Raw genomic sequence first — 13,795 nt, 5'->3', positions numbered from 1 at the left:
TTTATTATTATTATTATTTTTTCTCCAAGTAACAAAAATGTTTTTGTTTTATGATTTCAGTTTTAGTTAACTACAACAAACCTGCTACAATTATCTTACAAGCGTTTGCCATGGAGAAGTGACCTCAACTGTACTGAATCTCACCTTCATGCTACTAGACATTCGCCGAGTTTTGACAGACTGTTACTGACCTTTGCTTTTAGAGGAATGACTCTTCAAGATGTCTTTATTGAGTTTTCCAGCATGGGCCAAAGCATAAGAAGTCATAGCGACAGCATAAGTGCTTGTCAGGCTGTGAACTCTCAGCAGCAGGTAATTAATGGCTCTGTTCATACTGCTCTGAAGATTCTAGTATAGAGAGAGAGACTGAGTTAGACGTGCTCGAGATGAAGATGACGTATCGTAGAGCTGTTTCCAGGAATCACACTTACAGATCTAGCACAGATCTTGCTCCCCTCTTGCATTGTAATCAGGACAAATGCAGTTAGAGAGGCATCGGCATCTTTCCCGCGCACATTACCCTGGAATTGACATACACTCAAATAATAAGATGTTGTATAATGATGCAACAAGAATGTCGGAATGCTTCTGAAAAATATGTAGAGTGCTACACACGGCCAGGAACAGCCCATGGTTTAACAGACTTTCACATATTGTACTTGCAAGTTGTTCTGGTGTTCAGGAATAACAGTATCTATCCAGCTACTTGTTTCTTGACGGATTTTCACTGCTGCGTTATCATGAAAGTTTATCATTTGCATGTGTTTTTAAGCCTAGCCAATTTAAACATTCAATTGATTTTAAAGCGTTCAAGGGCAAGAAGACGCAAATAACAACTCCATTCAGTGTGTTCTGTGAGCACAGCGCACACACATAGAGCCGCGTATCAGGCAATGTGCGAGAACCAAATCGAGTTTCTTTCCTCGTCTTCTTGTGTTTGAATGGACAAATACATACAAAATACCCGTCTTGGCGAGTATCCTCGAAAATAGTCTTAAGTGAACATAAACAGTTGAGAAAGAAGGATGTGTATTATATTTGGTCTCTTAAAGTGGCCACACCTAATTTACCAGCTGCTGTTGGTGTCATTAATGTTAATCCAGAAAAAAAATAATAAAATAAAATCACTCACTGCTCTTGGCTGAATAACTTTTGTAGCTTTAACAAGGATTAATCTATATATAATTTATACAGAGAAGGATATGCAATGTTATTTTACATTTGATTATTGATTTCTGTAGCTGAACACATACAAACCTAAAAACCCAAAGCATTGTTTAATTTGTATCTTTATTCTATTTATTTATTATGTGCTATTGCTTGTTATTTGTTCATTTGTTACCATCTGCTCACTTGTCTTTAATAATGATTGAAATTGAAACCAGTAAAATTTAACTGGTATTTGAAATTGTGGTATCATATAAGCTTATTTATTAGAATACAAGATAAAACGGGTCAAAAACAACCATAACAACAACTGTTTCTTTCTTTTCTTTTTTTTTCGTGGCAGGGCCAGTGAAAATGTAAGTAAAGAGTAAAAATTTGATCCACTGTCCCAACTGGGCCAATAGAAAAAATCCTTAGCGTTGAGCCCTGCATGATGTATTCCACATAAAGCCATGACTTTCAGATTACTGGAGGCACCTACCTGTTGATTGTACTTGATTTTTTTTTCTTTAAAGATATATTTATGGGCTTTTTCACCTTTATTTTGACAGGAGCAGGACATAATGGGAGAAGATAGAGGGGAACAGGACCAGAAGCTGGGAATCGCCAGAGCGCAACGGATCTGAAAGTTGTGCAGGATTTTTGAAGGGGAATTTTCAAAAAATGTAACTTACAACCATCTCGCTGTGATACACGGGCGCATCTTCTTTAAATGCGCCATCTGGCATCTGTTTTTTTGTGGCCAGCCAGGTGAGGGCGCTGCAGATCACATTCTCCTCTATGACAATCAGATCACTGGCCATCGCGAACACTTTAGCCACATATGCTGTCAGCCTGAAAATGGACACAAGAGAGAAAGCCAACTTAAGCATAATACAAGAAACATGCAAGAAAAACAATCATTATCTGTAAATAATCTGCATTATCTCACCATGTGCTGCTCGGCACGTGTATCCAGGCACCGTATGACCCATCAGCTTTACGGAAGGTCAACTCCCGCTGATAGCCTTGACCGGAACAACAAATTAATCACATAGTGGTGGACATTCTCAGTGGCGGCGCTAGGGCGGGGCTTGACGGGGCTATAGCCCAATCAGAAACGTGCTTAGCCCAGGCACAGCCCCCCCAAGGATTTCCTAATGATGTTCCTCTTTTTTGGTGTCAATTTCATTAACATTGAAAAATAAACATTAAAAATCTAAAAAAAAAAGTGCTTAATATGTGGCCTATAAACAATTGATATTATGGGGGAGGGGTCAAGCAACACAAGCAAGCAACGCGCAAACTGTGCGCAATAGTTATGCCGGTGAACGTCAGTCAATTCAGTATAGAGAAAGTGAAAGTAAAAAAACTGACGGAGCTTTCTAGCGCTGCATTAACGGCGCATATTCTCTGAGACAACGAGAGACGAAACTACTTCAACATATGCTGATAACGGTATATAACGGTCTTACATTATTCCCTCAATATTTCTCTTGTCGCCCGTATAGTGAAAAACATTACAAGAAACATATTTCGCAATAAAAAGGTTGTTTTTGAAAAATCGGTGCACGAAATAAAGCTGCTCTTAATTTTCATTGATGACTTTTAAAAAAAAAAAAAAAAAAAAATATTTTCAATGAGGAGTAAGCTAATAGCCTAAATTTTAATTATCCTCACAGCGCGTCATGTGGTGATGCACTATTAAATCATTGCGGAGCAATAATTTCTTATTATTTAATAATAAAAGTAACCAAATAATAATAATATGCCTAATAATAATAAGAATGAAACAGGCCTACATTAATTGGAAATGCTAAATCCTCTTAATATTGCCAATTTTTGATGCTTTTGACAATATCTCTGGCTATTGTCGACACATGATACGACGCATCTTAGCACGGGGAGGTTATCGCCCCCCACCCCCAGCAGTGCGTGCCCGTCCACTATGCCACTGTGTGGAAATAGTTGTATGAATTGTTGACACGTTATCTGTTGTAAAATATGGTTAGAATTTAGTGACGGACACTTGATGGTCAGAAAAAAATGAGAAAAAAGATATGTGTAAAATGTTTTTATAAATAAATACATAAAATAAAAATAAAAATCCCTACTTTCTCTCTTTTCTATGTGCGCTCATAAATTGTATTGATATGTAAGTGTCATATTTGGCAGTTGGCATTAGAAGTTATATTAGTACAATTAATCAAACCCTTCGAAAAAAAAAAAGAAACAGACAGAAATGTATTATTATTGTACAGTGGAATGTAATTCTCATCATCATCATAATAATAATAATAATAATAAATATTAAACAACTTTTAAGGACTATACAATACAATATTTCTTGCATGGTTTTCTAACTGCTGTTCAGAACTTTGTTTGCCAAAAAAAAAAAAAAAAAAAAAATTAAAATAAAAGGATTGTTTTTTTTTTACATTTTTGTTTGATTCCATTTTAAAAGGTTAATTAAATTGTTAATATGTACTCCTCCTTTGTTTACCACAATTTTTGATAATACATTTCTATTCAATCATAAATCCAGAACAGTTAAAACCGACAACACTGAATTTCTGAATTGTAAACATTATTAAATTGTTAGTTTTATGAATTCAGTTGATTATACATGCTTTTTGATTACTAACATTTAATTGTTAGCAATAATTAAATTAAATGGAATCCAGAAAAAAATAAATAAATAGAAAACATGAAAGTTGGGGTGGGGGGCTAAAATGTAACTTTGGTTAAACTTTTAATAAAGTCTCATGATATCAATGAATTAGACATGCTTTTCGTTTACTAAAATCAACCATTAAAATTTAATCCATAAAAAAAAAAAAAAAAAAAAGGAATTTGGGAAAAAAATTTAAATGGATTTCATAGGGCCCTACGTGCCTCAGAGAAGGACAGTGCAATGAGATTTTCACCTATCACTGTGATCACTGTGGAAGCAGGTGTGTTTGGAACCTTTCGGCGAGGGATGTCGCTCCTCATAGACACGACCTGCGAGCCACCTGTTCAGTCAAGAGGACATACGGTGTTTAAAGAGGATTTCAGCTGTCATTTACAACCATTTTCACTGCATATTCAGTGTTTCTAAAGAAGCTGCACCTGGATGCTCGGATGGGTTGATCTCCACAATTCTCTCCCGGACTTCGGTTAGCACACCTTCAGGCTGAAAGAAAGACGGACACAAATGCAACTTGGTGGACGCATTGAAAATCTCGAAATAAAGTGAATAAAGTGATTGGTTCCTGCAGAAATCACCAGAGCCTTCCTCTAAACGTTGACATGGCAGACTCACCACCACCTTCAGATTCTTTCTAATTGCATCATTGCGATTCGAGCTGTATGCTTCAGCTTCAATCCACTGCTCTTTCAGCTCCATGGGGATGATGATGAGAGGGACGGCTATGGAGGACATGGGGCCAACAGAAACGGTTACCCTGCCTTTCTGTTTTTTGCTGGCACTGCTGCAAATACCCTCTGATGTCTTAAATCTAATTTGCACCGTCTGGTATAAGACAAAAAAAAAAAGATCTTAAGCATGTGGAGAAACCGTACAGTACAGTCCAGTCCACTGCTGTACAGTTTAACCTCGTAAAGCATGAAAAAAAAAATAGTAAACAAAAACAACTCAGTTTTATTCAGAGGCCAAAACTGAGCATGAATATGCAATTTGATGCAGCTGCTGATATTTATATGAGCAAAAAGTAAAATGAAATTCTGATGCTTGTAATGTAAATCAATGAGATCTTTAGAACAGTATAGCAGATACTTACATAAAATGATATAAATAATAGCGGTCACTCTATATCTCCCAATAATACATCTTAAGATCATAATGAAATGCTTAGTTTTATGATCAAAGCTCTGTAGTTTGAAAACATATAATGCAACACAATACATTGATTATTGACAGATGAACAAACAAACCAACCCTGATTTTCATATTTGCAATTTTTCTAAAGAATGATCTGGATTATCAAGTAAACCTGAGTTGCTTCAGTCCAGTAAATGTTCATCTTGAAATACTACTAACAATATCAAAGGTATTCTTACAATTACTTTATAACAAATAAAAAAACATGTAAAGCACAAGCAGAAGGTGGACGTTTTTACAAGTATGCTAAAAGGCCTTTTACTTACTAAAAGAGTCTAAACTATCAATCAGAAGGCATGTAGTAGATTGTGTGTGTCAGCTTCCACAGCAAAGTTTTGATCATGTCGATCATTTAGAGGCCTTAGAAATTTGCGTATCAAATACGAAACAGTAGGTTTTACAGGATTAGTACAATGTACCGTGCCAGTAAACTGCACATACTTTCAACTTCTGACTGCTGTAATTGTGAAGAACAGCCTTTATTTCCAGTTGTTCATTGCGCACCGCCGAATAAGGCATCTTCAGATCGATAAAAAAATCTTTCCTAACAGTGATCTCATAAGGATCAGCCACACACATTCCTGCAGAGAAACAAAGGGAGCGTCAAAGAACAACAAATAATAATAAATAACAAATGAACAAGAGCGTCTTTTTACCAAGGGTCTTGGACAGGCTGATGGCTGTGATCTGCCAGGTTGTGATGGAGTCTTTAAGGAATATTTCAGTTCTTAAGGTAGACGTTTCGGCGCTAGACACAAACCAAGACACTGTCATGGTCAAATCTCTTCAACATCTACAGCCAGTCCCTCCAAGAATTTTCAAACAAATATCACTGCAGACACTTATTTGCTCACCGCCACTATAGTTTTAATTTGAGGATTTACCTTACAAATGAAGAACGCATATGACTAATTTATAGCTGATAAAACTGTGTCCAAACTTGTTTCAACTTGTCGAAAGAACAACATCTTGGTTCCCACAAAAAGTTAGATTTACTGTATTTGTAAATGAATACATCATAAAACATTTTCTCACCACAGCTGGTTTTGTGGGCAGAGAGGAAGATCGATCTCCTCCCAAAGCCAGCTTTCAGGAAACTGTGTGCGCACCATCACTTCACCTAGTTCCTCATCAAAATCATCTTCTTCACCTGAACAAGAAACCAACTAGTATGCACTACTATTCAAAGGTTTGCAGTTAGCAAGTTTTTTTCTTTTTTTCTTTCTGAAATAAATTCAGCAAGGAGGCATTAACTAGATCAAATGTGACCCTGGACCACAAAACCAGTCTTAAGTGTCAATTTTTCGAAATTGAGATTTATACATCATTTGAAAGCGGAATAAATACGTTTTCCGTTGATGTATGTATGATTTGTTAGGATCGGACAATATTTGGCCGACATACAACTATGGGTGCAAAAAACAAAATCTAAATATTGAGAAAATCGGCTTTAAAGTTGTCCAAATGAAGTTCTTAGCAATGCATATTACTAATCAAAAATTAAGTTTTAATATATTTACAGTAGGGATTTTACAAAATATCTTCATGGAACATGATCTTTACTTAATATCCTAATGATTTTTGGCATAAAAGAAAAATCAATCATTTTGACCCATACAATATTTTTGGCTATTGCTACAAATATACCCTATATATTTAGCTTGAAAAAGCAATAACGAAGCATTTGAGAGTTAGGTAGGTAGATAATTCTCTTGCTGAAATCACTGTGTTTGAGAGCTGTGAGAATGTATTTTGCAAATGAGGCTAAAATCTCACTGCGGGCCAGAAAAAACTCTTTCTCTGCGAAGTCAGCCTTGTGGCGTTGCATCTCCTTGCAGCAGTGCAGGAAGGCCTTAACACATTCATCTTCATCTACGATGAATAAAGCCCGCCGTTCACAGGAGTAGCCGAGTTTATTATCTTGAAATCCGTCCACACAGCACTTCTTCAGATCACCAGAGTACTGACCAGCTGAGAAGACAATGATAGTGTAGAAACAATGAGGACACAAGGAGAGGAACAGCATGAAAAGGGCTGCACGACTTAGGAGAAAAATCTAATTGTGATTTTTTTTTTCTGATAAAAATAAAAAAAATATATATTTTTTTAAATGTAGGGCTGCACTATTTGGTACACATTTTGTTATGGCTATAAAATAAAAAAGTATATAAAATGATAATAATTATTATTATTACTCAAAAAAAAAAAAAAGGTCTTAATTTATTTATTTTCAAACATTAAACCATCAAACTTTTATTAACATATTAGAATGATTTCTGAAGGATCATGTGACACTGAAGACTGGAGTAATGATGCTGAAAATTCAGCTTTGGCTCAGAGGAATAAATCACAGTTTGCAAAATATTCACATAGAAACCAGTTATTTTAAATTGTAATACTATTTCACAATATTACTGTATTTTTTATCAAATAAAAACAGCTTTGGTGAGCAAAATTCTTTATATATATTTAGCTTGAAAAAGCAATAACGAAGCATTTGAGAGTTAGGTAGGTAGATAATTCTCTTGCTGAAATCACTGTGTTTGAGAGCTGTGAGAATGTATTTTGCAAATGAGGCTAAAATCTCACTGCGGGCCAGAAAAAACTCTTTCTCTGCGAAGTCAGCCTTGTGGCGTTGCATCTCCTTGCAGCAGTGCAGGAAGGCCTTAACACATTCATCTTCATCTACGATGAATAAAGCCCGCCGTTCACAGGAGTAGCCGAGTTTATTATCTTGAAATCCGTCCACACAGCACTTCTTCAGATCACCAGAGTACTGACCAGCTGAGAAGACAATGATAGTGTAGAAACAATGAGGACACAAGGAGAGGAACAGCATGAAAAGGGCTGCACGACTTAGGAGAAAAATCTAATTGTGATTTTTTTTTTCTGATAAAAATAAAAAAAATATATATTTTTTTAAATGTAGGGCTGCACTATTTGGTACACATTTTGTTATGGCTATAAAATAAAAAAGTATATAAAATGATAATAATTATTATTATTACTCAAAAAAAAAAAAAAGGTCTTAATTTATTTATTTTCAAACATTAAACCATCAAACTTTTATTTTGATGCAAAACTGCAGAAAGCCCTTAAAAGCTTCTCTTTTGTTCATAAGCGCTTCTCATTACAAGTTTGGGATGAACATATTAGAATGATTTCTGAAGGATCATGTGACACTGAAGACTGGAGTAATGATGCTGAAAATTCAGCTTTGGCTCAGAGGAATAAATCACAGTTTGCAAAATATTCACATAGAAACCAGTTATTTTAAATTGTAATACTATTTCACAATATTACTGTTTTTACGCCAGTCTTCATGCTGTTCAAGCTGTTTTTGTGTGCCTTGTGTATGTCTGTATTTGCAGAGAACTGCAGTCTCTAAAAGAAGCATCACATTAAGGAGTCTCAGCGTGCCTTCTTTCAAACACACACACACACATAAAAAATATAGTACTGTTTTTTTTTTGTTTGTTTTTTTAAACAAATAAATGCAGCCTTGATAAACATAAGACACTTCTTTGAAAAACATTTTAAAATCAATTTTGGATGTAACTCAAAAATATAATAGATAATACCACATGACATTTTACAACCTAAACTTTCAAAAACCTCGACACAGTCATAAGGGTCTACAGAACATAGTTTCCTGTTACATTTTCCTGCATACTCCCACTCTTTGGTCGCAACACAGAATATTTAAGGCAAATGCTTTTCAAATAATAATGCAACTATAAAAATTAAAGCAGCTTTGTTAAAATATTTTATATCACTCTGACAATTTTGACTTCATGCCCCAAATAAATTTTAATTCATAAATGAAAAACATGCTCATCATATTTATGAATTAGGGCTACATTATATTATCGAACTGCGAAACTTCAAAACTTCAGGTTTGCTGTCCTTGTTTGTAAGGCTGCACAATTTGGAATAAAAATAATGAACAAAATAAGAACTATTAGTATTGTAATATTGCACTGTAACAAAAACAAAAAAAACAAGTATTAGGAAAACAATATAATTTTACTTTACAGTACAACTGTAAAATTACAATATTCATATTTTCTTTTATATCTTTTCTTTTCAAACATTAAACCATCAAACTTTTATTTTGATGCAAAACTGCAGAAAGCCCTTAAAAGCTTCTCTTTTGTTCATAAGCGCTTCTCATTACAAGTTTGGGATGATGGCTGGTGCATGTTTCAATCCCAAGTGCACGTTACAAGCAACCCAGACTCAGAGCAGATGCAGAGATGAGTTCATATGGAGCAGCGTTTAATGTGAGCTGAGACGCTGAAAACACCGGATCATGAGCTGCTCGTGTGTAAAAGAACACTCTGAAATATAACTGAATTAAATCGTAGCCTTTGCAATTTGATAAATCGCACTTAGCCAGGTTTCATAAACAGCTTCCTTACCCAGTGTAGTGGTGACCTGCAGAAGACTCTGTGCTCGGCGTTTTCTCTTGGATGGGACAGGACACTCAATATCTACAAGATCATGACAGATGTGTTTGGGAATGCAGAGCATGACAAAACTAACACTTCAATTCTAGCTAAATTAACTGTTCAAGTACTTGTTCTGGTGTTGGTTCCTCCTGCAGTGTTGGACTCAAACATCAGACCTGCATCAGTGAAAACCCCCATACTGTCCCTCCCACCTCCTGCTGTACAGCCGGTGTCATGCTTCTCTATGATGTCCCAGATCTAAAGCAACAAGAGACCAGGTCATTTTAAGTCTGAAACTACTGAGGTTATTGTATTTGAGGTTAATTACCTTAGTCTGAGTCAGTCTGTTCTTGTCGTTAAGGACATAGACACCCTTATCTACAGCGACCAGCCCAACTTTAGCTCCAGGGTCTCCAGTGATTTTCAAGCTGAGCTTATCTCCTGGGCCATATAATGTCGGGTCCTTCACCTCGACTTTGAGCTGCGATTAAAAGCAGTAAGAACATGCTCATAAATGCTGATGGTTTCTACAGGCACTCATCATGCTCATGGTTTCTGAGTTCACTCACCGTTCCCATGCACGTGTCCTTCATGTCGACCCAGACTGAATCAGACACCACCTCAGACGAGCCCAAATGGTAATAAGCCACAAAGCGGAAGGACGGCACCATTTCTTTGGTTACAGACAGAGACAGAGTCACTAGAGATTGTCCTGTCATCTTAAACCTTTCCACTTGAACAATCTGACCTTTACTCAAGATCTGTGGGAATAATGACAAATACAGACAGCATGAATTACATGAATAGATTTATATATACAGTATATATATAATTGCTGCAATATAACAAAGAGTGAAAAATTTAAGGGGGTCTGAATACTTTCCGTACCCACTGTATATATATATATAATTTTTTTTTTTTTATGTATACACTGTGTTTTAGAAAGTTTGTTGTGTTTTGTCATTTTATTTGTTTTTCTTATGTATATAGTCTTTGTTCATTTTTATTTCAGATTTAGTTATTTAAGTACAGAGGAAACTAAATGAAAATGAGAAATGCAAGCAATTAGTTGAAATTTTACATAATTTTTTTAATGGTTTTTATTTGTAGTTAACTATAATGACTCTGCCAGTTACACATTTGTAAACATAGTTAGGTACAATTCAATATATAAAAATAAACTACAAAACAGCAAGGAGACAAGCACAACAGAGGCAAAATGAGGAGCTAAGTATGGCAGGGAGCATCAGACCAACTGCATCAATTAGTAATTAAAGAAATGATGATTTAGTCAAAATGGCTGAACAATCATGAATACAATCACTAGGAATATGATTTAATGGTTTATCATTTTGACCAATATGTGGCGCTGTTACCAAATTGATGTAATGTGTAATGTGACATTGTCACAAAATTAAGTTTGATGTTAATATATGAAAGTTTTTAGTTTTAACATAGTAGGTTTTCAAAGAAAATCAAAATGCCGGACAGTAAATTCGGCCCATAATGTCTTAATTGGTATTATCGATGTTCTTGGGATGATCCAAGGAATCTTCCATTTCCATGACAATAGGCAAAACTAATCAAAAGTTATTTGCATGTTTTGAAATTGCATTATAGATTTGCCCCAAAACTTCAAAGTGGCAGATTTGGGTATAGTTCATCTTGGTATGTTACTCCGACTCTAAAGACACCAGTCTTGTGATTTTTGGCCAAACCGTTAAGTTGTAAGCAAATATAAACATTTTACATATCTTCTGACCACTAGGTGGCGTTATGCCAAATCTGTGCAGGTAACCCCTGCTCATGGTCATTATAACACACACCAAGTTTGGTCTGAATACACTAAAGCTTTGCAGAGACACAGCTTTACATCCATTTTCGCTCTTTGTTAAATTTGCGATTTTGTTAAATTTGTTTGCGTGTTATTTGAGAATGGTTTGACTAATCAACAACATATGTTGTTGGCATGGTCTGAGGATGATGTGGATATATTTTTGTTAGAATTGGACAAATGGTCTAGGAGGACTCCGAAAAAGAAGGGTTTTCTGAAGATTCAAAATGGCAGAAAAGGATGCCATGGCTTGCAATTGAATCAGCTTGAGCCAAGCATTTCACAAATTTTTACCATATGGTTCTATTCTATTTATTAGTTAAAATATATTTTAATCAGGGGCCAAGCATCGAAGGTCCGTAGACATCTATTGTAATCATTAATCTTCTTCTTCTTCCATTTTTCTATGGCTGGCTGCCATAGAAAAATGGAAGAAGAAGAAGATTAATGATTACAATAGATGTCTACGGACCTTCGATGCTTGGCCCCTGATTAAAATATATTTTAACTAATAAATTATCATTTATTTAAAAAAAAATAAAGAGTGGCATTTGACTGGCACAAATACAATTAGTGTAACTTAATTTATATAAATCAATAAAACTCTGATAAACTATTTTAACATAAAATATTTACAGTCCACAAAAAGGACAAAAAACTACTAAACACTATTAGAGACAGACAGGAGAGCATGTTTGATTTTCTCACGTTGCCCAACAGTCTGGCAAAATGGTTCATGGTCAATGGTCAAGTTACCAATTTGTAAGTGGTGAGATAGATATGCTTAGGCAGTCACACTCCAGCACTGGTGTAGGCTTTCAAAAAAATGGTCATAGTGCTTGCAAAAGTATGACTACAATTTGTACAGTAATTCATCCCTAAATAGAGGTAAAAAAGCACCATTTGTATCAAACAACTAGGATGCACAAAGTAGCGCACGAGCGATAACTGTGTCATGTGTTCCTCACCATATAGGTGAAATCCTGTTTTATCACTCCAGGGCTGTTTCCTAGATTCAGATTGACTTTCATTTGATCACCGATCTGAAGCTCTGCAGCATCAATGCCGATATGCAGGTAGTTGTTGGAGCCGCTTTTGGGTATGTAGGCATGAGCCGTCATCTTCCTCACTGCCTGCTGTTCATCACTTATTTGTGGATCTTTGGTCTTTGCCTGGACATAAACATATTGATTTTGTTGGTTTGCAAAATTTCAAAAAGCGATAAAGACTTTGAGATGTTTCATTTAAGCTCAGGTCTTACGTTGATCTCCAGTGTTGAAGATCCTCCCGGAGTGTTGACAGTAACTTTCGCAATGCCATTGGCTCTTGTTCGACCTCCGACCCCTCCAGGACTGACCTCCACTTCCACATTTTTAGCAGGTGTTTGGTCAGGATTTGTTACATAGACCTTAATAAGAAATGAAAAAGAATATCATCGTATATAACCAATATCACAGTGTATCCTAACTCAGTAGAGGTGAGTATGATCCCATTCTTAAATGTTTAGTGATTTTTATCATACCGAGACATCAAAAGGCATCCCAGGTTTGAAGAAGTGTGGTGTTCTTTTGAAGAGAATGGTGTACGGTGACGTCACAATCTGAATGCCTTTCTTATGCGCTTCTACCATTTCACTACCTGAAAAACACACACAAACACAGTCATCAGGCGTTTTCTGAGGTGAAATCAACTCTAGACAAAATCACATACGTCTCCTTTTGAGCTGGTAAAATATAAAAACCTTCCAGCAACTCTCAAGCTAAAATCCAACTCTCAACCCACCACACAGACTCTCAGTTCGGTCTGGCTCTTACCAGTTTCTGTTAAAACACTGGCTGAAATGTAGAGGGAATTCCCAACTAGCTGCTGGATATCTGGGAAGTTCTCCTTGATCATTTGTCTTTTCAGCGTTGCCGCTCCTTCTCCGTCAATTATCTACAGAGAGACAAAAGGGCGACATCAACTCCCTGTACAGTAGTTTTTGCTATTTTATAAAATTATATTTTAAAGGGGTCATATGATGCGATTTCAAGTTTTCCTTTCTCTTTGGAGTGTTACAAGCTGTTCGTGAATAGATAAGATCCCTAAAAATGCAAAGACTAAAGTCTCAAACCCAAAGAGATATTCTTTAGAAAAGTTAAGACTTTTTCTGCGTGCAGAGATTGTGGTACTGCTGGTGAAGGACGCGATACAGCCGGTCCCTCTACCCGAGATGAGGTCAGGGTTTTACAGCCCATACTTCATCGTACCCAAGAAAGGCGGTGGGTTACGACCAATCTTGGACCTGCGCGTGTTGAACCGGGCCCTTCACAAGCTCCCGTTCAGGATGTTGACGCAGAAACGCATCTTTCAATGCGTCCGTCCTTTCGATTGGTTCGCAGCGATCGACCTCAAGGACGCGTACTTTCATGTCTCGATTCTCCCTCGACACAGACCGTTTCTCCGCTTTGCGTTCGAAGGGCGAGCATATCAGTACAAGGT

General features: G+C 36.2%; 1 protein-coding gene across 1 annotated transcript in view; it reads right to left on the bottom strand.

Moving 5' to 3' along the window:
• Positions 1-13,795, bottom strand: part of c3a.5 (complement C3a, tandem duplicate 5) — a 24,850-nt gene that overhangs the window by 4,725 nt on the left and 6,330 nt on the right. The window contains exons 9-28 of the mRNA XM_016506407.1: positions 13,129-13,249; positions 12,837-12,952; positions 12,576-12,722; positions 12,283-12,486; positions 10,050-10,241; positions 9,809-9,961; positions 9,609-9,738; positions 9,451-9,522; positions 7,619-7,813; positions 6,806-7,000; positions 6,065-6,179; positions 5,686-5,777; positions 5,471-5,610; positions 4,451-4,660; positions 4,258-4,321; positions 4,038-4,160; positions 2,099-2,174; positions 1,842-2,001; positions 432-521; positions 192-348 (exon numbers count right to left, since the gene is read on the bottom strand). Coding sequence (XP_016361893.1) covers positions 192-348; positions 432-521; positions 1,842-2,001; positions 2,099-2,174; positions 4,038-4,160; positions 4,258-4,321; positions 4,451-4,660; positions 5,471-5,610; positions 5,686-5,777; positions 6,065-6,179; positions 6,806-7,000; positions 7,619-7,813; positions 9,451-9,522; positions 9,609-9,738; positions 9,809-9,961; positions 10,050-10,241; positions 12,283-12,486; positions 12,576-12,722; positions 12,837-12,952; positions 13,129-13,249 — 2,752 coding nt within the window. The remainder of the gene's footprint in view (positions 1-191; positions 349-431; positions 522-1,841; positions 2,002-2,098; positions 2,175-4,037; positions 4,161-4,257; positions 4,322-4,450; positions 4,661-5,470; positions 5,611-5,685; positions 5,778-6,064; positions 6,180-6,805; positions 7,001-7,618; positions 7,814-9,450; positions 9,523-9,608; positions 9,739-9,808; positions 9,962-10,049; positions 10,242-12,282; positions 12,487-12,575; positions 12,723-12,836; positions 12,953-13,128; positions 13,250-13,795) is intronic.

This window comes from Sinocyclocheilus anshuiensis, unplaced genomic scaffold (genome assembly GCF_001515605.1).
Source record: "Sinocyclocheilus anshuiensis isolate Anshui unplaced genomic scaffold, SAMN03320099.WGS_v1.1 scaffold274, whole genome shotgun sequence".
NCBI classification, from domain to species: Eukaryota; Metazoa; Chordata; class Actinopteri; order Cypriniformes; family Cyprinidae; genus Sinocyclocheilus; species Sinocyclocheilus anshuiensis.
The sequence above is the reverse complement of the archived record's forward strand: the minus strand, read 5'-3'. Positions and strand labels throughout refer to the sequence as shown.